The sequence below is a fragment of the Mastacembelus armatus genome, chromosome 11 (genome assembly GCF_900324485.2).
Source record: "Mastacembelus armatus chromosome 11, fMasArm1.2, whole genome shotgun sequence".
Lineage (NCBI taxonomy): Eukaryota > Metazoa > Chordata > Actinopteri > Synbranchiformes > Mastacembelidae > Mastacembelus > Mastacembelus armatus.
Window position 1 is genome coordinate 19,518,991 of NC_046643.1, and position 25,485 is coordinate 19,544,475.

Sequence of the window (25,485 nt, forward strand, 5' to 3'; positions counted from 1 at the left end):
CTATAGACCAGTGGAACTAAATGTTTGAACGGTTTAATTTCACAGACACAATTAAAGTTATGTAAATGTCCTGCTGTTAACACACTTGCCCACAAGAGGGAGCTCTGTCTGTCTGTCTGTGTCTGTCTGTCGGGTGAAGGAGTAGAAGTTTAGTGGGAAAGATGCAGAGGCAAGAGAAGCACGTGAGCCCGGTGGAATCATGTTTTTCTGCAGTACATGCTCATAAAATCTGATCTTTTTCTAAGTCACAGATAATCACAGTGTGTTTATGGTAGTAATACACAATTACCATCTGTTAAACAGTCTCAGTGCTGGTGGAAAAATTAAGTGAGCCCTTGGTTTAATAACTGGTGTGTCCTTCCTTTGGCGGCAGTAACATCAAACTAGTTCTGTTAGTACCTGCAGGAATTCTGTGCCCTTCTTCACAGAGCAGATTCAGGTCAGATGTCCTTTGAGGTGCCTGCCGTCAGTTTTCTATGCTGGAAGCTCATTGCACTGAGCTTGACGTTACTTGTAAAATACCTGGTAAATGAGGATGCTGTCCAGGACTGGTGACATCAAAGTGGAGTCGTGACCCTCCCAGCGCTGGAATGAAGTTTTAAAGCTTGAGTGCTGAGTCGTGTTCATCAAAAGAAACATTTTTATTGTGCCAGCACTTCCGATTTGGCAAACCTCCCGCACGCAGCCACATCCGGGCCTGGACGTCAAACCTGTGCAGGGATTTGCATACAAGCGACTCGTGAATCATCCAGTGGTTTTTAGCCTTCAGCTGTTACTGTGGGGCTTTATTTACCTCACTGAGAATTCTCTCTTGTGCTTTTAGGGCCAATTTGCTTTTTTGTGAACCACAAACTCAAAATGTTTTTTACACATCAAAGTCGCTGTAACCCACATCTGGAAAGAAACTGACTGCCAACTGCAAACAGTTAGTTTGTTAATGTCAAACCTGAGATGAGGCAAGTTTATTTGTGCAGCATATATATGTACACAAAGGCAGTTCCATGTGCTTTGCCTAGTGAAAGGAAAGTAAACAGCAGAAACACGTGAGTGATGGTATAAAACACATTTTAAAAATATCAAATGTAATATGAAGTAAACAGCTTGGGAGGCCGCACAGCTTTTCCAGCTGTTTGACTGTGTGTGGACAACAACAATCCAATGAACTGGTTGTTATTTAAACTAAACTGTAACTTAGGGGAACATGTGACCTTGTTTGAAGACGACTTCGTGCGTGAACGCAGGTAAATCTAATAAGATCAGTTCCTTTTTCCTTTGCAGCAGCTTATACAAACAAACCTGAAATATAAAATCACCTGGTTTCTCTCATGCAGGTGGTGTTACGCCCATCATGCTGGCAGGATGCGGAGGAATCCTGTCGCCCTGGTACTGTCCGCCGCCACTGCACGTTTTCTACAACTTTGTGGAAATGTAAGTTTGAAACTGGAGGATTTTTTTGAGATGGAAAACGTGCAGCATGTTTAAATCTACTATAAACGTGTTGAAAAGTATTTGGAAAAAGACAAAGATCTTTAGAGAGAGATGAAATCTCATCAAAGCAAAGAGCGTTATCATAAAGAGTGATCCTTTTTTTTTTTTTAACCTCTGACCCTGATAATTTTCTTGTAACATTCATCTTGTAACATTCATCTCAAATAGAAATACTTTGTTATATAATTCATCATAGTAGGTGGTTTGATAAGAAAATGGATGGATAGAGGACAAAATGAATGAAGTATAAATGGTGTTGATGAGTTAAAGGTAACTAACAGTCATAGTCAAAAGTTGTACAATGAAGTATTTTCTCTTGCACATCCAGGAAAAGTGATTATCATATATCAGTTTAATGTTCGGTGAGTCTGAGGGAGCTGAAGGTTGAGACCTGCACCACACAGCATCTGTGGATTTATTCATTTGGTGGGTGTCCTGCTCCTCTCTCCTCTCTCCTCTCTCCTCTCTCCTCTCTCCTCTCTCCTCTCTCCCTGCTGTTGATTGAGTGTTTATTGTGTCTCTTGTCAACAGGGCGAGGCGAAGGTCAAAGAAATAATTTGGAAAAATAACTTGGTGTTTAGATACTGAACCAGCAGGTAGATGTTTTCACACTAAGTCAACTATTCCAGTGAAAAGTGATGGGTTGAGGTGTGTGGGCAACATGAATGCTTTCAAGTGTTACACAATCTTTCTGTATCTTATTTCCTTGTACATCAACACAGCAGCTATAATTATACAACTTAATATTTATTTACTTTGGATTTCCTTATTCTCAAAACTGGTGTTTTTGTATAGAAGCCAGGCAGAGGCTTGAAGATAAGTTTTGCAGTATGTGTAGGTACTCAGTTAATACATGTAGTAAAATGATACACACAGTATATATATTATAATACACGTATAGTAGAATAAACAAAGAGACAAATACATGAAAAAATACCTTTAGAATCAGAAACATAAAACGTCTGTGATGCTTTGACACTACACACATTGAATATTACTAATAATTAATTATTAGACAAAGTTTAACACAACCGTAGTAGATCCAAAGTGTTTTACAACAAAAAAACAAAAAAAACAAAATTGAGTTGGGCCATAATTTGGATTTATCTATATTTACAATCCAAATGTCCAAAAGAAGAATTTGGAGCCAGGCAGCTTGATGTGGATGTTTTCTGTTTTTTTTTTTTTTTTTTTTTGGTGCAGCTGCAGTTCATTTCTAGACGTCTTTGTTAATATTAAGTGAAGGGACAACAAAACAATAAGTTTAATCTTGAGCAGCTTATAAAAATATGTTTCATATATGGTTGTTGAATCAGTGTGTTATTTCAGGAGATTCATTCCAATGTTTTAAACGGTGACAGTAAATGCAAATTACTGCTCGTGCATGTTAAAGCCTGACACGCACGTGGACACAAGTCATATACGTGCAAAGGCCAATACAAGGAGGAGGTGTGGGAGGTTTCTGAGAGCAGCAGTGTAGCAGCTCGTTGCTGCCATCTCTAAATCTGTTAGTGAGCTGAACTGCTTTTCATTAGCACTAACAGAAGTGGACGTGACTCTGTCCCGGGACCAACCCCTGTGATTTACATCTGAGGAACAGTCTTGGTTTCAGTTGAACTGTATAAATTATGCAACTGACGTGGTTTTGGTCAGCCACAGGGGAATACCATGCACAGAATTTCAGCTAAGTCTGAGTCAGTGTGCAGAAGTCAATCAGGTTGAATCAGTTTCATCTTTCACCCACATTAAGTGTCAATCAGCTCATCACCAGCAGTGGCAGTGGGCGGCTCCCTCACTTGTCTTCAGTAGCATAAATCTCAACCAAAACACAAAAGCAACACTCAACTAAAGCTTCTCATCCACGTCTACGGAGACAAAAATAAACAGACTTGAAATACAATACAGCAAAAAGCTGTAACTGTAGTGTAATGAACCAAGTGTGTGAAGGCTTCAGCGTTCTTATGTTTCATCGTACATGGTCGTCTTTGTATTGTGACACATATGTTGGAGCAGTTAGCAATAAAACAATGTCATGTGTAGGCGCTAAAATGAGGAAATTGGCCTCACATCAAAAAGCCGAGCACTGGGGCAAAGGATCGTCTACAAGAGAGGAGCCGTAAATGACATCTGACAGCAGCAGCTGGATGTACAACAATTCTTAAAATGCCTTTGCATCCAAGCACAAAGGTTTGATGACACCGGCTCTGTCACATAAGGTGAATCAGCTTAAGCTGTAGGATTAGACCTGAACCAGCAGCATCACGCAGCAGAGGGGTCAGCTCTGATCAGAGGGTTTGATCCTTTGCCTTGTCAGCAGCGCGGCCTGTGGTTTGCAGTGACTGTGGGCTGGTTGGTGTCCTCTCACCATGTCCTCATGCAAACTAAGATGATGAACGTGGTAAAAATACCTGCTAGACATCAGTAATTAACACCGTCACTGAGATAATGATGGATGAGTCAGCACTGCCTTAATTATTTGGTGATGATTTACTTTCAGTTTGTTTGCACTTTGCTCTCTCATTCTGCTGCTGTGCTGCTGTATAGTACAGAGCGTGTGGTCCGCAGCTCCAATGTACTCCTGGCATGGTTCTGGTTCTATTTGTACAGTTCAACTAAAATAATCGAGGGTGGTTCAGTTATAGGTCACAAGGGGAAAAGCTGGAATCTGTGCAAACCTGTTGCAATAATCTTAAATCAAATGTTCAATGCAAAGATTAAAAACAATGTGAAATTATGAAAAACACGTGTTTAGTGGATCTATTGTGTTTCTCCAGATGTTATCTGTGGCTGAAAGCAGCCTTTAAAACAATACGCTGTGATGCTTCTGTGGTAGAAAGATCAGAAATATTAGATCTTTGACCTATTACAGGAAGACAAGAGCTTAAAAAAGATGAAAGCTCATGTTGAAAAGTAACTGTGGCTATATTTAAACTGGCTAAGTGCAGCTTTTAGTGGAATACCTCCTAGTTATGTGTGTAGAACCTAGTGATGTACATCTGTAAGTCATCTCCACCCCATAATAACCAAAATAAGAACCTACAATTAAGGAACACCTGCTGATTTTAATGACAATGCATCATTAATTGGAGAGACTTGGGTCAGTATGTGAACTACTGTTTGCTTCGTCAGTGATGATGCAGTTTTAGCATCATCACTGTACCTGTACACAGACAGAGGTGACGTCTCTGTGGTTCTGCTGTTATAAAATCTTAAAACACTGGAGTTACATCATAACAGTGAGACTGAAGGAAACAAACCTGATCACTGATTCTTTTTGGGGCCATGAAGCGTTTTTGAATTACGACTTTTACGGCTGCTCTTAAAAAGAAGAAATATAAAAAAGCTCCTGGTGGCCTGTTTTCATAAGATCTCCCAAAGGTGCAGATAGAGATGAAGCTTTGATACAAACAGAGATAAAAGTTATCAAATCAAAAACCAAAACCATCTGATGACAGTGCACTTTGAGTGTTTTATGCAACACTAACAGCGTCGATGCAAGGGATTAGATAACTGCTGTGAAAGTCTCTGAGAAAGGTCCCGTGATTTTATGAACAGAGATGGAAGAAACATCACTAATAAATCTCAGTGAATTAGATAAACAGAGATGAGGATCTTCAACCCTGAAACACTGAGAGGAAAAGAGGATGTTAAAGATGTTACTCAGAGCATCATATTGTACATTGTGTCTGTGCGAGGAGAGAAAAGGTCCTTAAGTTCAATTAGCTAATGAAGTACCTGTTCCTCTGCATGTCAACAAAAGCACAATTAACGCACTAATTGTGCGTTATGCCTTAGGTACATATTTGGGTGTGTAGTCCAGGTTGTGTTGATGTTGAATTTGTCAATATATTTGCATTAATCAGGACAATAGTGTTGTTGATGATGTTCAAACACACGTGGACACTCATTTATCAGGGGAAAGTCCTCCACCCCATGTACTTTCAGGATCACACACAGAATTAGTTTTTCTTTCACAACACACAGGTGTCAGTGACGTCTGTGATGTCTGTGACGTCCTTAAAGCTTAACGAGACATTCGGGTCCGATGATCAGTAACTGGAACCAAGAGGAATGACCAGACTCCCGACACAGCAGCCTGATCTTTCATTTTTTTATCTTATACAGATGCTGAAGGGGACACGTGACATCTGCACAGGGTTTTCACTACGGTTGCATCAGTCCCCAAATATCACCAGGTAGCAGTCCGTTCCAAAAAGGAACCACATAGTTTCTGTGAGCTACATTTGCTGTCTCACACGGATGCCTAAGGGGTTCCTGCCAGAGTATTTGATGCTCTGGGCTGAGAACATGCTAGATAACATCACGATGCATTACTCCTCTGTTATTAGCAGAGGCTTCTAGCAGAATCTGACAGTGTCGTCACCTTTAGCTTTTCTCAGAAACACACAAGCACAGTTCATTTAAATGCAACTGAATAAAGGAAAAATGGACCATCGGTCGAATTAATATCTGCAGATAAGAACAAGAAGGAAGGAAATACCAATAAATTCTTCCCCCTTCATGAGGAAGGGAATAGAGCCAAGAAAACAACGAGGAAGGTCATTAAATTCCAGCTTGTTTCCCACATCAGACGGATCAGCAGGCTGAGAAGTTTCTCACCTTTAGAAAATTCTGCTTTCAGTTCCTGGTGCAGGGTTGAAGGTTACAGTTTGTTAAAGCAAGTTTGACTTCCCTGAAACTGTGAGCTGCTAGAAATAAATTAGTTAGATATTAAAAAAGAAGAAAACTTCTCCACCGGCCACAAAATGAAAACAGCAGCAGCAGCTGCTGCGGTTTGTCCCGACTCACCAGAGACACAGTCAAAAACTAATATTTACTGCAGTGAATTTAAAGGACAAAGTACTTTCTCATGTTCTTCTCACTAGTTGATTGAAGTGTGTTTATAATAAGTAGAGTGCCAAGTCTTTGTTTAGATGGTTTTCACATCTGGGGGACGGAACGTGTGTGTCGTCAGTTTTTAATGTATCAGGTTTATTGTCTTTTTGCACAATAGTTTTAATGCATTTCTGTCGTGTATGTTCTCTGCAGAGCATGTAGGGAAGAACCAGCTCTTCTCTGAAATGACCTCATGCAGATCCACCTGCAAGCTCTTGGACCTGTTCTGTTGCTGGATGTGTGTCTCAGGTGAGGGAAGTAAACAACCTAATGTCTGACAACCTGTTTTATTCAGCCTCAGATCCAAGATACAAGAATATTCAACACAATACGGTAGGACGTGACTAAATAACTTCGAGTATCTGTGGCATCAGTCATAGCCACGTCTGACTGTGACATTTATGTTTTTAGTTCCTCCAAGATAAAAGAAAACCTCATTTGACAAGCCGAGGAATTAAAACCTGAAAACTGTTTTGTTGTGGAAAAACCTTGATGAGTCTTAGTTGATAACAAACCAGCAGCAGCCGGTTCCTATAAACATCAACTATCACCTGTGGTTTTACAGGAACAATCTGGCATCTCTTCATTTTTAGGAGGACACGTCTGACATACCAAACATTTTGACAAGTCCCCATCCACAGATTTTTGTGCAGTGAACTCGATGTTTGAGCGACAGGTTTGTGGACTGAATCTTCAGGTTAGAGCAGGTTAGATTTTTGTTTGTTTTTGATGCCACATAGTGACATGACAATATGCTAATCCGGGTCCATAAGTGGATTTCTGGGTTTGGTCTTGAAGAACATGCCACCCCCCCCCCCCCAGTCGCGTCTTAAAGACTAGTTTTTAGCTGGAAAGGTCTAAAAGGCGATCTGTCCACAATACCAGTCAGAAACACCCATGGTACCAAGTGACGAGCAAGAGACAGGAAAACCTGTTTGCTGATAAAGTTGTGGTCTCTTTGTTTTCCCAGTTATTCCTCAGCTGTTTCAGGTATTTCTGATATGTTTTTACTGTGGGATAAGCAGAGCATGGTAGCACGATCATCCCTGGATGTTTTAATAGCACTCCAGAAAACCTCTGCAAAGCCTCTGACACCAGCTGCTCCAAAGGGACCGAAAGACCACACCTGTGTTGATTTATTCACAGACCTAATCCAGAAAGAGATGTAATCGCTTTTTGAGCTCTGCATGCTCACCTCTTCCTAACTTAGACCTGTCAGAGCAGCTTTTTCTCTGTTTGAAACTAAAAACCTCAAACTCGTTTGCAGGGTCAGACAGGTCTTAATGTGTTTGGTCCTTTGGTTCAGAACTATAATAGAAATAAACAGATTTCCTTATTTACTTAATGATATGTTTGGTTTTTTTTTTTAGCTCTTTCTGCTGTTGTAGTCTGGAGACTGTTTATCTTAGTGAAAGCAGCCAGGATGAAATGAAACATGGCTACATGTTGCTTTAGCATTCTGCTCCTGTCAAACAGTAATTTGTATTTTGATGAAATGGACACCTGATATCACAGCAGCAGCAGCAGCAGCAGCAGCAGCAGCAGCACTACACCCTGCTGGGCTTCATTTTTCTGCTTGTTGTTGACGTTAGATGCTATTTGCTGATTGTGAGTTGGAAACTTGTTTTCACCTACTGTCAAAGAGAAGGAAATAAAAATGAGCTGTGAAAAGGATGCAGAGCATGAATTTAAAAAAAGCACCTGCTCAACTGTGTCGTAGCAAGAAAAACAAGACGTTTGTTTAGAAACCAGGTCACACACCACAGCCTTCAATCACGTTCACACCAGCCTTCAGCCGCTCGCTCATGTTTCTGAGCACAAATAACCTGTAGTGGAAAAGCGAACAGATTTGTCATGTGCACAAAGTAAAAGAGTTTAGTAGTAAGATTTCTTGACACCTGCCCTGATCCCTGAGGTTAGAGATAGGTGCATATTTTTCCTTTCTTTTCTTTTCTTTTTGCTCAAAGGCGCCTGAGAGGTCAGAAAGTTCAAATAAATCAGGGCAGGTGTTGCTCTTTGACTTACCCCACCCAGATTCTTTCACTTCACCTGGGAACCTGACAATCAGATGTTTTACTGCACTTAAAGTTTAATTTCAGCCAAAAAAACAAAAAAAAAACTAAGTAAAATAGAAATGCTTAAATTACAAATACTTATTATGCTGCAGTGTTTTACTCTGTCACATTATTTAGTGTGCAGTTCAGTTTAAAAATCTTTTAAAAAATGACATTTTCTGCAAAGCCTGTGTAGACAACTGATGTTGACTTCAAACAAACGTCGTCCTGAACCTGAACGTGCAGATTCATATCAAATTGTGACGATTGTGAATTTAGAAAATATCATTATATGTGCAAAGAAAGTTAATGGGGGGATCTTGGTGCATTTGACTGAAGCAGATGGCAGACAGCAGTGTTGCTGCCGTCGCTCACTGTTGTTTTCTTCAGGTCCTTCACAGGAAAAGGAAATGAAATACAATTTAACCCCCTACAAATACTTTCTCAAACATGTGACCATGATGACAATTCCACTCTCATTCCAGACACACAAGTCAGTCTGCTTGAAGAAGATTTGCTTTTGATATGATCAGATACATCAACCTGATGTGCCAGATTAAACTGGACTGGGCAGGTTGTTATTTATTATTCAAACGAACTGGGCTGAAGGAGGAAAATCTTTTTTTGGGTAAGACATGTCAGTGACCTTATCTCAGAAAGTTTAGGAACCACTGACTGAAACGATCATTGACATTTAATCTTTAGGAAGGATGAATATCTGCAAATTTCATGATTTGTAGATATATCTGAGGTTACACAGACGAGACCTTTCTGTGCATCAGCTGGTTCTGAATGTGCCTTTTTTACATTTGGCAACTTTGGCAGATTAAAGGTGACATGACAGTGACGGGTCACCTCTTTAGTATGTGGCTTCCATGGAACTTGACTATCTGTTAAATTTCGTGGCACTGACCCAATATTTACTGGGGGAGTTTCTACTGACAGACCAACGCTGATATTGCCATATTCCATGGTTCATGGTCTCCAGAGGATGAAACCAGAAGTAACAGTCTGACAATGTGTAATGCTTAGCTTTGCCATGAATTTTACTTTTCAGAACAAACTTTAAATTTTGCTGAGATCGTGTGTTTTTTCTGCACAGCACCTTCTAATTATCTTACTTACTATAGTAAGTCATTAACAAAGCAGCCACTAGTGGAGGACAGACTCTACTCTCGAGGTAAATTAAGAAACTATTTTAATTGGTGTTTGTCCGGTGGATCCCAGGTGAACACATTCCTCCAGTAATGATCACTTACATCTATTGTGCTGCATAAAGACTTTCAGGTCTAGTTGGTATTCTGAAAACTTCAATCAATGAGCAATTACGTGTGCTGTAATAAACAGGCACATTATTTATACATTGTCCCTGTTGTGCATAATGTTCTGCGAATATTTTTTCCACCACAGTGACACTGGGCGAGTCACTCTGAATTTCTTCCTCCACAGGGTCGAAAGCTCCAAACCAGAACACTGGTCCACAACTAAATTTTCCTGCATGCATTGAATGTTACCCCCAGAACACTGCAAATACAGAAACGGCTGATTTAATACCCACATTTGACTGAGTGAAGAGAGTTGGTCTCTTCTTCATTGTACTCAAATCTGTATCTGAACTGCATTCATGTCCTTTTACAGTCAGTTTGCTGTGACTTCCATTGCTGCTCACCTACACAGTCCACTTTGGGCACAGATGAGGGGCGGGGCTAAAGGCATGAGTCATGCAGGTGTAGCTTTATAAAAGCTTTTTCTATCAGAGCTTACACTTACACTTACAATAATCATCATGGAGTATGAGAAAGACACGATGAAGTAAGTGCACTCATATTTTTAATAGATGTATGTTTGATTTGTTAGTAAATTGCAGGACTGTTTTAATCATTAGAATATTGTGCTAATGATTAAATACTAGTAAATTATTTCTTTTGGGTTTTTTTTTTTGGTAATAAAATTCAATTACTTTTATTTAGAAAGTGTAGAAATATTTTAAGTTTTTTTTATAACTTGTAAACAGAATGAATTATTAGACATTATAACATAGTTCTAGACTATTATGTCTATAATTTTAATTAATAATCCAACATGAAGGCTTATGTGTAAATGTGTTTTATCCTTCATTATTTTAACTGGATACACTACTAAACACTGAAAATATGTTTTTTCATATAACTACATTATAGGACCGAATAAACTATTTACTACATGTTTATGAGCAACATTGAATGTTAATTAGTAGGCAAGGCAGGTTTATTTGTACAGCACAATTCATACACAGAGCAACTCAAAGTGCTTTAGAGAAATAAAAGACAAGTTAAAAGTACAGAGGCAAATATAAAAAATAGGAAACAGCAAATAGAAGATTAACTAAGATTAAATTAAAGGAGAATGAGTGAAGATAAAACACTGTCAAGTGTAATACTTGTGTTACTTGTTCTGCCTACAGCAATTATTTGGAATTGAAATATTTGCTTATTGATTTTCTAACTAATCTAAATGAGACTGGGTCATTTTGGTTCTGTTGTTTAGGAGGCCGTGGGACGTCGCCCGAGAGGTTCCCACCATCGAAGATGTACAGACGCCCTGGAAACTTATCAAACTACTAAAGATCGTCACTCTGTATGCAGTCGCTGTGATTGTGTTTGGCCTGGCGCTTTGTAGCAAGGTTTGTTATTTTTATACATTATTTTCTTAACACTTCCAATGTGACTACAGCTGCAGGAGGAATGATTCCTGAATTTGTGGCGTGATTGCATTAAGTCTTTGCTTCCCAGACAGAGATGGGACAGTGGGTTACACTACAGTGGGTTCTGATGATTGATAGACCTAATCAATTCAATCAATTCCTGTTATCAGTGCCAGATTATAAATGTAATTTTGACATAATAAACCAGCAGGATTACGTTAATTTACGAGTTATTGTCTGATTTCAGGCTACACTGCAGTATTATTGTATTGATTAAATGGATTTTTCTCTGTTCCAGACATCCTTCCTTCTCCTCATCACCTTGTCCAATGAAGGCACAAAAACCATCCCTTCTAAGCAGAAACCTGTTGCACTGCTGTGTGTCGGCTGCTGTCTTATTGCCTCCAGCGTCCTTCTTTTTCTTAAAAGCATCTGGAAGGCATGTTACAAAACATCAAAGCTGCCAAGAAAATCTACCACTGCCTTGGTAAGGCCAGACAACATTTCCTAATGTCAGCATCTTTATTTGATCTCTTTCCGATGGCAAAAACCGAGCCTGGCAGGAATTTTGGCCCTTTTCTTACAACATTGTTGAATTTCATCATCTGCTTCTGCTTCTTCTTCAGGTTCTGTTCTTTGAGTTCATGGCGTCTCTGGGTGCAGCGATTCTCACCATCGTGGCGATGCCACACTTGGACATCGTGACCAACGTGACGATACTGAACAGTGTAGCTGTGGTCTCTACGCTCCTCCAGGTCAGCACTCAGTGCACCGCCAGGGAAAGGAACCGCTTCCTGCTGCCATCCATCACCTCCATGGTCCTCATTATCCTCGGCTTTGTCCTGTTCTGCTTCTTATACATCATGAAGGATCCTGCTAATACCAAGATGATTATTTGGGTGGGTCTGGCTGTTGGCGGGGCCTTCTTGGTGTCTTTCAACTGGTGGGAGACCTACTTCAGATTGATCGGTGAGAACAGCAGCTCCATCTTCCTCAAGAACCTTTGCAGAGACATGACCAAGTGCCAGAACGTGCTGCACATCCTCTCCAGCCTGCTCAGGATTGCAGTGACCGCCTGTGTTCTCGGAGCCTACGTTCCTCTGGCCAAAATGGACTGGGACATCGTGAAGTCCATCCCGAGCCGTGAGACAAGAATTATAGTCATCACCGTTGGGGTCCAGCTGATCTCCTCCGCGCTCTGCCACTGGTTCGCACTGGCAGCCTGTAAGATGCACGCCCTGCGCAGATGCTTCATCTTGCCTTTGTACCTGGCCTCTCTGGCTGTCATGGCTCTTCTCATCATCCCCGTCATTGTTTACTATCAGGACTACAGAGTAAAGCTGAACGGGACTGCAAGCATCAACTTCACAGGCTACTGTAACGTAGCTGTGGATGGAAGAACACTAAACCAGAACAGCAGTGTGTTCCCAGAGCTGGTTCTAGATGTTACACACACTCTGTGCTTCCTGGACATGTCCAAGGTGACGGACATTGGCATCCTCACAGGTAACAAACTGGAGCCCACCACAACTTCCAAAAACGACACATAAAGAGAAGGTTAAATCGTTTATAGATTTTGAAGCTTTTAAATTCAGGTCACCTTCAAATTTGTTTGCACAATTGTGGAGGCCCCCAGGGGCACACACCCTGTCCTACATACCGCTGCACATAGCACCTACACATGTTTAGGAGCTGGTGTTTTAAAAACAGAAATGCATCTTTCAAAGTTTTTACTTTGAAAGTATTGTCCAACTTTTGTTATTTGCATTTTTCTGGATAAACATTTGGTAGAGATAAAAGGTACTTTGTTGTATCCAACATTTTATTTTTGAATGTTTTTGTTTATCTACCCTCAGGTTCAGCAACTTCCTGGTGGCTCGGCCTTGTGTTGGCCACCCTCCATCTATGGTACCTTAGTGTGTATCGCATCCAGAGAACCCAAGACCTGTTTGTGAGGAGGCTGTATGAAGGAGCCTTCATCGAACAGTCCCTGCTCCTCAACACGCGATTTGACGTCCTGACCAAAAGCAAGAAGAAAAAGTAAGTGTGCTGCATCTGCAGGGGCCCGTCTTCAATCTTGTTCCTCTAGTCCTTCATGCTTGTACGATGGAAATGTCTCTCAAATTTTCATATTTTGTCATTAAAGATTTAGGCCTTTAGAAACAGCGATGATCTATCTGTGTGCGACCATGTGGCACGAGACCTACAATGAAATGATAAACATCATTATCTCAATATTCAGGTGAGTTCAACAAACTCAAATTGCACTGGCTTAAATTTAGTTCTTTAGTCTTCTCAATATCGTCTGCCAAAGGAATCTTAAACTCAGCTCAGTTGAGAAATGTGGTTTGTAGTGGCAAAGACAAACAGTGTGCAAAGGGAATTTTCTTACAGGATTTTATTATTCACTTTCAGCAGTGCACTGTACTTGATCACAGCTCCTTACTTTTCTCTCACTGCAGGTTGGACAGGTACAGACCCAAGAATGAGGAAAAGTCCAAGGACTTCACCTTTGAAGCCCATATCTTCTTTGATGACGCATTTGTCCCTGCTGAGGGGAGCAATGATGGTCACGTCAACGAATACGGAGAGAACCTTGTGAAAGTCATTACAGAAGTTTATGGGTAAGAACCATGTTTAGTGCAGGTGCATTTCAGTATTAAGTCTCAGAAATGACCATAATGTCCAGGTCTCACCTGAAATACGTTCTCTATTGTTTTCTGTCATCAGCACCTTCACAAACATCAATCAAAAGAGTTTCAGAAGGCAGCAGCAGATCCCTGAACAGAATATCATCAGGACGCCGTACGGAGGGCGTCTTGTCGTCACCATGCCTCATGGGAACAACATAGTGGTTCACTTCAAGAACAAAGAACTCATTCGCCACAAGAAGAGATGGTCTCAGGTAGGAAAATAACAAACTGTAGACCCCAGAAGTTACAGTTAATTTTCATGGTGAAAAAAATAATTTTGTTAATTCTTATATTTTAATTTCCAGGTTATGTACCTTTACTACCTTCTGGGCTGGAAACTCATGACCAAATATTACGAACGCTGGCAGGGGGGAGAGGACGAGAAGGAGCTCAGGGAAGAGGTCCAGGTGAGAATACAAAAACATTTTGATGTACTTGAACATTAAAAAGTGTGGAACCTACACTATAGAATAAATGTAAAACAAGACACTGTTTCTGCTCCTCCAGAGGGAGAAGCACAACACCTACCTCCTGGCCTTAGATGGCGACACAGATTTCCATCCAGCTGCTCTGATACTGCTCGTTGATCGTCTGAAAATGTACCCCCGTGTTGGGGCAGCCTGTGGAAGGATTCACCCCACTGGATCAGGTTGGCACACAGTACAAAAGAAAAATAACCAAAAAAAGAAACATGGAGTTGTGCTAAGGTTTTACACTACCCCCTGTGTTTCCTCTGCAGGTCCTGTAGTGTGGTTCCAAAAGTTTGAGTACGCTGTGAGTCACTGGCTGCAGAAGACCGCCGAGCATGTGTTTGGTAGTGTGCTGTGCAGCCCTGGCTGCTTCAGCCTGTTTAGAGCAGAGGCACTGATGGACGACAATGTGATGAAGAAATATGCCACGAAGTCCACTGAGGCAAGCCACTACATCCAGTATGACCAAGGTAATGGATGCTGTTTGATGGAGGTTCTGGTCTGTCTCATGCTTGGTGATAGCCTCCACAGTCGGTTCCACCTCTCACATATATTATCTTTCCACCACAGGAGAGGACCGCTGGCTGTGCACTCTGATGCTGAAGCAGGGATGGAGAGTGGAGTACAATGCTGCATCTGATGCCTACACCAATGCACCTGAAGACTTCAAAGAGCTCTACAACCAGGTGGGTCTTTGAGGACTTTGCTAAAACATTATGATGGCAATCAAATACCCACAAGATCAACAAATGAGGCTATATGTTTTCTTCCAGTGCCAGCATCATTAGCATTTCAGAATGTGAATCTAAGTGGGTATAAGTTGTTGTTATTTGTCGTCTTCAGCGTCGGCGATGGGGGCCGTCCACCATGGCCAATGTGGTGGATCTGCTGGGCTCAACCAACATTATTTCCAGGAGGAACCGGTCAATGTCCAAACCCTTCATGTTCTACCAGCTCTTTGCCATTGTCTCGGCCATTCTGGCGCCTGCCACCATTTGCCTTATGGTTGCAGGTTGGTGATATTTTTCTGTTTGGGGAGATAATGTGTGCAGGTGTGGAGTTCTTCATGATTTAGAGATCAGCTGGTGTTCATCGAACCTGTGGATAGTTTAGAGTTAACTCCATGAGTGTATTCTCCTTCTGTGGTCACCTCCAGGTAGTATATCCTTCCTCCTGCCCATTCCATCAGCTGGTTCTCTGGTCATATCTGTGATACCTCCTGCCATCTACCTGGGCCTTTGCTTCAAGCTCAAGACAGACACTCAGATCACCATTGCAGGAATCTTGAGCGTCATGTATGCATTCCTCATGTTGGTGGTGACGATGACCATCATTGGTAAGTTATGTTCAAACTGGTCATGCAGGAACATGTGTAGCTACTTCATTTGGATACTTTCATACTGAAAGTGCTACTTTCTGAAAGCATACTTTCATTAATTTTCATTCTATAACTTCTTCATCCATTTATCTCCAGGCTCAATGGTGAAAGACAAAACCATCCTGACACCCGGCAGCATGTTTGTCATCATCATGGCCATCATTTATGTCATCACTGCAATACTGCATCCTCAGGAATTCCCTCTGGTGTTCTATGGTTTACTCTACATCGTCTGTATCCCCAGCGCCTACCTGCTACTTACCATCTACTCCATGGTCAACATGAACAACGTGTCCTGGGGCACGAGGGAGTCGAAACCTCCTGCTGGGGCTGACACACCTTCAGCCCCAACCCCACGAACACCAGCACAGAAAGGTAGATAACCAGGTCGCTCAGACTACAACACTAGATCAGCATTATTGTTTGTGCTGACTGAACTGAAGCCAATTTTTCCCCCTGCAGCCAGAAATACCCTAAATCAGTTCTTCTCTTCGATCAAATGTTGCAAAAAATCCAACCGAAGGCCCCAAGAAGAACGGCTCAGTGTCAACCAGGAGAACATGAACCCTGAGCCTGAACAGCTCAATCCTCAGCCCCAAAACTCGATTGTAGAAGATGTAAACATCCCAAATTCCACATTCCAGCACAAGTAAGTTCTTACTGTCAAACGTTGCCTGAAACACAATCTGTCGGTCGTACAAAGTGTCACATGATACTGATAAACTCTGTTTGTGTTTCAGCCAAATAAATGTTGCTGAACCTCCTCATCAATGTAAGTCCCAAAAATTTGGAAAAACTAGCAGTTACTTATTATTTTTTTTGTTATAATAATTACAATTGCAAATCAATGTACAAATCTTATGTGATCCAATAGTTTCCTGTCTTGCTGTTTTCTCTAGGTTGGGTCTCAAAACTACAGTCATTGTCCAACGATGTGCACCTGCAAGAGACCTCACTCAACCAGGTGTGTATGTCTCCTTTTATGAGTCCTATTGCTCATCTGCCTCTGAACACTCTCCGTCACATCTGTCCTGGGTTTTCTATTGCTCCAGTCCATAAAACATTGTGCTCACTGAATTAAATTTCCCATGAAGGACCAAACTGATCCTAGAAGACTTTTAGGTACTTGTGACTAAATGTATACACAGAATTAACTTCTGCTTCATAACATTATGAGATTTAAGCAACAAAATGAAACTCTATAGATTAATTAACTGAAAGTGTTTGTATTTTTCTCTGAAGGAGGAACACAGGTTCTGGGAGGATCTTCAGGAGAAGTACCTGAAGCCTCTGCCTGATGACAAAGAGCGAAAGGAAAAGATTGCCAGCGATCTGCGTGACCTGAGAAACAAGGTGGGTGTGGAGATACAATGCAAACGGAACAGGAAGCCATTGGTCTTTATTATGAAGGTAATAATCTCTTCCTTTTCTGTGCACACAGATATGCTTTGCCTTCTTCATCTTGAATGCCATGTGGCTGGTGGCGACCTTCACCCTACAGGTCTTCGATGGCGTCTTTGCCATTAATATGACAAAGGTCGACCTCAACCTGAACGCAACAGGAGGCTACCTCCAAATTGACCCCATTGGCTTCATGTTCATTGTGGGATTTGCTACATCAGTTGTGATCCAGTTCTTTGGCATGTTGTACCACAGGTGACCACTTATATCTGATGCCTTTGTCTCCACACTGATGCTAATGATGCTTATGTGTCCTAAATCTACTGTAACATTCTTGTTCGGTGTTTATCCAGACTCTACACGCTGATCCACTACGTGGCCTTCCTGGACACTGAGCCCGTGGTGCAAAAACATCAATCAGAAGAATTTTACCAGCCAGGCAAAATGGTAAATACAACTATTACCACTGTTACTACCACTACTACTGATCTTCATTACTACTACCAGTTCTACTGCAGTACTCTACCACTGCTACTGCTAAGTTACAACTGCTAGCATTGATGCTGCTTCCACAATTAATACTTATATTATTACTACTTCTCCTACTAGTTTACAGTTGAAGTTGCAGTAACCTAAATGGCACAAAGTTTTGTGACCACACTCTTAATGAGGATATTTTACGTCTGTTGAAATGTCAGTCAGTGATCTTAGCGAAGAAATCTACCATACAGCTACAAACACAGTGTGACGGGGCAACCACTTAGGAAGAACCTTTTGCAAACTGGAAGATGACAGATGACTTTTATTATTAATCTTTTTGGAGCAGGTGCATTTATGTAAAGTTTAACACAAACCTTAAAGGGGTGAAATTGCTGTTGGCTGTGGAGTACAAGTCGAATGAACGTTGCCTTCATTCAAGTTAATTTGTCAGCATATAAAAGAAGCATGAGAATTTACCTCAAACTAATTATCCAGGTGTGTCTCACGTCACCTGCTAATAATAAGAATAAATATTTAATTACTGGAACCAGTAGAGACTCGATGTACTGACACAGTTCCGGCCGCACCCTCGTGTTGCTTCTTTGGACACAAACAAATGTTTAGTCACCTGTCTAAGGAATTTCAGGTGTGGTGGTAATCAAAGACACTGATGTTCATGCAATCTCCTCCCAGGTCGACCCTGTCTCCAACATCGAGTCCCACCCCGGCTCTCCTGTGAACTCAGAATCAGAGGAGAGTGACGATGAGGATGACGAATTTAGGATGACCAGAATCAATTTTGGTGATGGGACGATGGTGTAAACACAGACTCTTTGCAACAGCAAAACTTTTTAGCACTTTTCAATATCCAGTGTATGTGAGATTTTACCGAAGATGTCTCTGTTATGTGTGTTTTTTATGTTGTGTCGTATTGTGTGTGGGCAAGTGTAATTTATTTAAAAATAGTGAACCAGTTTGCTTCAAAAACAAATGAAGCAGCGAGATGAAAAAGGAGAAAAGTCAGAGACAGAGCAAAAACCTGTAAACTGTTTGTACTGTATGTGTGCATGTGTGTGTTGTGTGCTAAGGAAGTGAACGTAGCATTATTTATACAATTTATGAAGGTTCTGTTATGTAAAGCTTAGTTTTCTTTGAATTTGCTGCTCCTGTGTTTGATGCACTGAAATATGAGCTGGAATGAGTGATGTTTAGAAACTGTACAGACAATGTGAAGACCAGTGACATGTCTGTGTCTGCTGTCACAGACCAACTAATGATCATCTTCTAACTGTGAAAAACGTCAGGGATATTTGGCAGATGATCTCTTCAATCATGAAAATCAAGAAATCTTTAGTGAGAACACCAAAAATATTTATTGATAAACTGATATCTAATATTGTTTCAGAGCATGAACTATTTCCAGAGTGTACATGTCTGTACACTATTCAAAACATGTTGGATCCCAAAGAGTTTTCGGCTTTTTAAAATATTTGTCATTACTAGATATTCCATTGTTGTGCATTTATTGGATGGACTCATTAGATACTATAGAAGCCCCTATTTATTATTCAGTGAAGGAGGCAAACGTCAACATAACTGAAGTAAAATGTTTCTGTGCTGTGTAACTTTACCTCTTTATACCATGATGTTGCATATTATGTCTCTTGTTTCTCAATAAACCACTTCATGATGATGTTTTTAAAATCGATATGTAACTTAAAAGGTTCTTTAAAACTTGACTGTAGTGATTATTGCGTAGCAGCAAACACACAGTACTTCTTGTAGTTAACTAAAGACTTGTGTTTTTGACATCTGTCTTCATTAAGCTCCTCATGTTTCAGCTTTTGGAGAAAATGCTGGACATTTCTGCGCGAACTAGCGTCACAGTCTATACAGTATATGCTGCTGTATGTACAGGTGTGACAGGGGAGCGAAACCAATTGTTTCATGTTGCAGAAAAATGGGATTTTTAAAAACCATGAGTCATTTTTACGTTGCGTAAATTCGTTTGGCTGCCAAACTTGTATGATTGGAACAATTGAATTTGATTATAGAACAAAGTCTTCTGGTCCGGCCTCAACAAGGTGATCATTATCTTTAATGATTCTCAAAAACGGAGCTAATTTAAGCTGAGGACAATCACCGAGGTGTACAGGTGGAGCTCCCACACTCTGTAATTGCATATGACTCCACCTAGAAAAAGGTGTGTAGTCATGTAGTAAAACAAGACGACCATATAATTTCAGGTAAATAGTAAGATATGTCGGCACGCACACGCTCACTTTCATCTGTCCTTGTGTGACACATTTGGTTCATACTAATCGTGACTGCAGGAACTGGTATTATTAATAAAATATATGCTAACAAACTTGTATTTACATTTATTGATTTATGGGTTTATGTGTTTATTTTGGCGACAGTGTCGTTGAACATTTCATATTTCCCTTTCCGCCTGCAGTTTGCATGTACTCTCCTTGCCTGAGTGTATTTTCTTCATGTACTTTTTAATTTCATCACATCGTACATTTTTAAAGGTTAAATTTCATTTACTCTGTGCAGGGCGGACCCACCTCTCACCCTGTGTATGATGGGATTGGCCCCAGCCCCACAGGACCCTGAATGGGACGAGCAGGTATAGAGACTGGATGGATGGATGGATGGGTATTTGTACTGTGCATAAAGTGATAAACTTGTGTTAAAAAGTGGTATTTTCAGTTCAGTAGTGTTGTGTTGTGGATCTGATCCACATGCCAAGTACCCAATGACAATAAAAGCTGATATTTGTGCACAGATAGTTCAGATACTTCACTACATCTAATCATACAATGATTAATTTACATAATGTCTGTCAGTCTGTTCATCTGCTGGTTCCCTTTATTATTAACTTTATAAATGTTATATAATCAAAGTGAAAAGAAGAGGTGGAGATCTCATGGGAGCAGAAAAGGTTGGACAGGATTGAGACACCTGCCTTCTTTATTAACTAAATGGAGATGACGAGCAACAGCAAAGCTTTTGCTGCTTCACCTACATTATATTCATGTTCAGGGGCACCTCAGTGGTTTGGTGGTTAAAGGTTAAAAAACAGTGTGAAAATTGAATCAGCTGAAACCAAAGTATCCTGACTTTTCTAGGTTTACCTTCCAGGTATGCCAAGTGTCATGTTTCCAAAATTCTTTCACTGGCCCCTGTGGGGTTTTAATGCTTTTCCACTGTAAACTGGAACCTGCTGTGACTTGAGTTTGGCACGATGAGTGAAGGGGAAACAGACACTAAAGCTAAACAGATCACTTCCTTCTTGGTGATACTGGGCTGCCAACATGACAGGACCTGAGCTTGAGTGTTTAAGCCTCTTTAATATTTCTGAACTTCCCAGCAAACTTAAAATCTGCCTTCATTCATCAGACCATTTCTTCCTTGTTTTACATTTGTTGGCAGTGGCAACCATGGCGACTGGAAACAACAGTGCAGCAGGTCGTGCAGACCAAAAACCACATCAGACGCTCAGCTAAAATAAACATGTTAATTAGCGTTTCCCATGCGTTAGATGGGTTTGCCCACCACTGTGTTTGCACATCAGCATGCTCACATGCTAATGTTTAGAAACCGCAGGTATAATATTTACCATTTAGCTTGGCATGCTAGCACTGTAATGTGCTAATCATCTCAGCAACACAAAGTTCTGCTGAAACTGCTGCAGTGTCACTATTTCTGTGGCCATAAACCAAATTGTAGGACAATGTTGACTCAATCAATGTGCAAGAACAAAATTTTAAAATTTTAGAACCACATTTCTTAGCAGTGTTTGACTAAAGACTACAGATGTAAAACATGTTGGCTCTAGGGGGTCTGGGGTCACAGATCCTTATCCTCAAGAGCTACACTCCTGCTGGTTTTCCAGCAGTCCCTGCCCTTCCAGTTTCTGACTGGCTGCACACACCTGATCCAGGTCATCAGCAGAAGGGTATCTGGAAAACAAGCAGGGCAGTGGCCCTCAAGGACCATAGTTGGTGACCCCTGCTCTTGAAGAAAAGTCTAAATGTCTTATTAGAATATCTGCCTGCAGGGGACATACCATTTTGTCAGAAAGGATAAAAACTCCATTGAACCAGACCAGCTGGTTGGAGACAAATTGCTGCCTTAATTACAGCAGTTCACAGAATCCTTTGAAGACAATTTTAAAGGTGAAACTGGCTTGTCAGCTTTGTCTCTTCACACTCCACCTGTAAATATGCTGTGGATGTTCTTATTAGATACTACTCAGCTTCCTGAAATGTCTTGAATATGTGGTTTTACTATAATCTGTCCGAACCTCCTGTAAGAACCAGGAGGAACTGTCAGGATCCGTGTTTTGAGTTCCTGTGTTGTGCTTTTATTTTGTAGGTTCCTTTAGGATTTGGTTTTGTTTTGTCTTTTTCCACTTTACTTTGACCCAATTAGTTGATTGTTTTCACCTGTGCCTCATTTTTGTTCTTTCCTTTATATTCCTTTGTTTAGTCTCAGTTGTTTACTAGATCATCTGCTCAACATGCTTTTGTTTGCGATCCCTGCCAGACATTTCATTTGACTATCAACTGCCCAGAATTGCCTTGCCTTTTCCCTTTTCGAGATTTTGATCATGGACTGGTTTTCGTTCTCCCAAGTTTAAGTTAAGTTATCTGCCTCTGTTTGTATGTGTTTTTCACCATGTCTTATGTTCCTGCTTAGCTCCCTGGTGTTCATGTTTAGTTCCCTTGTTCGTGTCTTGTTATCCTAGTGTTCATGTTTGCCTCCTTCATGTTTAGTTTCTTCGTGCATGTCTTAGTCTGGTCGTGTGTCTTCTGCTTGTCTCTGTAGTCCATGTCCTTGGCTGTTTGTGTGCGTCTGGTGTGTCCCCTAGGTGTGTGTGACCCCAGGCCTTTGACCGTGTTTGTTTCCCCCTTGGTGTGTGTGACCTTGACTCTCCTGTCTCGTCCCCTTGACTCGTGTTGTTTTGATCCTTGGCCTATGTACCTGTGTCCCTTAGTTTCCTGTGTTCCTGTTTTTGCTTGCTTTGAGTTCTGTGAATAAAGTTTCATTTTAACCTTGAGTACCAGAGTGGGCAATCCTTGGTCCGATTTCTAACCCCCTCAGCACCAACCCTGACAGGAACCAAAGAGGAAATGTTGGTTTGAGCTAATAAATAATCGTTTGATTGGGGAACAATGTAATGACAATACATGGAGAATGTTGTTTTAGTTCACACTGTGTGTTTGCTTGACAAGTAGAAGTATAATTTTATCCCAAATATCTACTAATAGTCAAAGTTTGAGCTTTTTTTGTTGAAATGAGCCAGAAGTTGATGTCCTTCATTAACCTCTGCCACCACAGACAATAAAAATGTCAAATGTGTTAAGCTCCTCGTTGGAAGATGGAGAAAAAAGGGAATATATGATAACTGAGCTGCTTGAATCTAGTTTCCACTTCACTGTGTAAAGTGTTTTAGCATCTTTCAGCTCCTTGTTTTGGTTTTATGTGCTGCAGTGTTGCTGTTTCTTATTAGTGCTAGTTTGGGCTGCAGCAGGCAGGCTATGACAAACAGTGTGTAAATGAAGTTGGCATGAAGCTGGAGGTGGTAGAGACCAAAAACAAGCCTAAGAGGAGAGTGAATCTTGGCAGCGAACACAACTATTGATTAATTTGATTAATTGACATTGATTCATGTTACCCCATGTCTTGTGTGTTCGCTACAAGAACTTAATAAGATAAAAATATGTCAGTGTTGTGTTTACAACTTGTAGTTAAACAGTGACTGCAGCTCTGTGAGTGCTGCCAAAATATTATGGTTGTAAACAGAATTGATTTTATTGCTGGATAGGACTGCCCATTACTGTTTGTGATCAGCAATTGCAGCATTTGATGTGACGTCCATAGAAGAATAAAAGGAGCAATAAACACACCCAGGAGAACTAATTTGGGGATTAGGACATAAATCTGAAAACGGTTAAAATCTCACTGCCTGTAATTCTCAAAGAATGTTTCTAATTTAATCTGCACAGGAAAATTCAATTTTATTTTCATTTTTGATGAAAACTAAGTGTGACTTCTGTGACCCCGTCTTGGTGATATAACCAGGTTTTTGGCTTATGCTGGTGTGCTAAATGTTTTTTAACTGATGTCGTCCAAAAATGACTGTGGGGTAAAAATGCAGCTGTCGGTTTAAATATGGAGACAGTGGTGATCAATTTCAGTCTCTCCTGGATGTTACTTATGTCACACACTGTCATACGCAGAGAGAATGGAAAAACCAGAGAGGTGTTCAAACCCTGGATCCTTTCTCATCACACAGCATGAAGTGTGAGCCAAAGTGTTGCTGCAGTGTCCTGGTCCCCTGACTGCATGAGACACCTGGACTCAGCAGGGAACCTGCACTTCACATGAAGTCAACTTCGTGATAAGCTTCTTAAATTACACAGGCTATTCTCAGAGACTTGGACTGACATGCCCACATTTTTCAGATGCTCAACTCTGTCAACCAATTGAAAATCCTCTTTACTTTAAATGTCAAATTCCATGATGACAAAAGAGACAGGTCGACACATGTAACGATCCGTATAATTACTGCTTTCATCGCACTGCAATAAATAATCAGTCACCAGCCGGTGTACACGCTCTCTCCCAGCTATAAGGATCAGCAGGGCTCTGTGTTAAATTATGAGCCCCACCTTGTGGTGTGTTACTGAACAGCACACAGGTGGCAGATGCCATGTTCAGTGTTGCCTATTTATATTTTTACCTTCATACTGTTTTTTTTTACCTTTACTTTTTACCTCCATCTTTCTACAAATATAAAATCTTATAAAGTCTTTTTTTTTTTGCAGGTTTCTAGGTGATGAGAGGTTGTTGGGATGTTTGTGGTGGCAGAAATGTGATTCGAGGGAAAGTGTATATTTGTTTGGCAACTTGTGTATATTACATATTGCATATTTTAACTGGAGGGTTCATTCAGTATTTTTCATTGGGCTCTTTGCTGTTCTTAAGTGTTGGGATTCATCGAAAAATTATATTTTTAATTTATTTATTTCTTCTCACATATACACACACATACATCTGTACAACATCTGTATGTCACTAGAGGGCAGCAGCACTTTAGAGAAACGCTGGTGCATGCACTCCCGCTAGAAACAGTACGTCATGCATGTTCACGACTGGCGTGCCCAGTTGTGCATGTTGGTGTCTTAGAAAACCTGAAAAGACGTTTCTGCTTTGATGCACTTTAACACACCTGCTATACAAGAGGGTAGTTTGTCCAAAACTGTCATGCAAACAGTGTGTGCCATTAATGAGTGTCTGATACGTCATCGCCATCAAACCCAGTTTCTAGAAAAATATCACTGCACCTCTGACAAAGGGTTTCAAGTTTTATTATTTGTTTCTACAACAATGAATCGGAATCTTCAAACCCTGTCATTAGTTTGTCTGTTGCTGTCTTTTTAGTCTGAATTGTGCGAATGTTTTAAATATCCAACTAAGCAGTTAATTATTTAGAGGAGACAGACATGAAAACACAAAACAGGTATCTGACATTTTGATTCGTACTGAGGCTTTTTGTCATGCGTCATAAACAACTTGACAAAAAGAAAAGTGCCTGCAGCATTTTACTGTCAGCTGGTCCAGGAGGGATTAGTTTAACTACCTCCTGTATTGTTAGTCCACATTGGACTCTGGGCCCCTCCAGTGAGGGTTTGACTCAGTAAATAAACTTTCTGAGTTTACCTATGTATTATAAAATGTAGTATAAATAGGGCTGCTAACAATGTTTTTATTACCTGTGTTTTAACGTTTACAGGCCTGTTTTTTCTTACAATCCTTGGAAGTGAATCTCAAAATGAAATCATTTGAGAAAAAAGATCCCATGAGAAAATCTGAGCCAATAATGAAATAATTCTGCTGAGTGTTGTGAGAGACACAGACAAGGTGGAGT

At 40.7% G+C, this 25,485-nt stretch overlaps 1 protein-coding gene across 1 annotated transcript; it reads left to right on the top strand.

Annotated features, from left to right (window-relative positions):
• The first annotated feature begins 10,216 nt into the window (after positions 1 to 10,216).
• On the top strand, positions 10,217 to 19,247 carry LOC113127001 (chitin synthase chs-2-like). The gene is made up of 22 exons (XM_026301195.1): positions 10,217 to 10,250; positions 10,965 to 11,100; positions 11,420 to 11,608; positions 11,748 to 12,627; positions 12,978 to 13,161; positions 13,268 to 13,363; positions 13,584 to 13,745; positions 13,852 to 14,026; positions 14,120 to 14,221; positions 14,322 to 14,463; positions 14,554 to 14,754; positions 14,855 to 14,970; positions 15,128 to 15,296; positions 15,441 to 15,620; positions 15,759 to 16,037; positions 16,125 to 16,311; positions 16,403 to 16,434; positions 16,562 to 16,626; positions 16,905 to 17,015; positions 17,104 to 17,318; positions 17,417 to 17,510; positions 18,237 to 19,247. The coding sequence occupies exons 1-22, from the start codon at positions 10,225 to 10,227 to the stop codon at positions 18,363 to 18,365; spliced, it is 3,870 nt and encodes a 1,289-aa protein (XP_026156980.1). The 5' UTR covers positions 10,217 to 10,224; the 3' UTR covers positions 18,366 to 19,247.
• Positions 19,248 to 25,485: the final 6,238 nt, after the last annotated feature.

Excerpts from the sequence above, each read along its gene's own strand:
- LOC113127001 (XM_026301195.1), top strand. The coding sequence starts at position 10,225 with ATGGAGTATGAGAAAGACACGATGAA. Across the intron at positions 11,101-11,419 it reads GCCTGGCGCTTTGTAGCAAG|ACATCCTTCCTTCTCCTCAT; the intron begins GTTTGTTATTTT and ends TCTCTGTTCCAG. Across the intron at positions 14,464-14,553 it reads GATTCACCCCACTGGATCAG|GTCCTGTAGTGTGGTTCCAA; the intron begins GTTGGCACACAG and ends TTTCCTCTGCAG.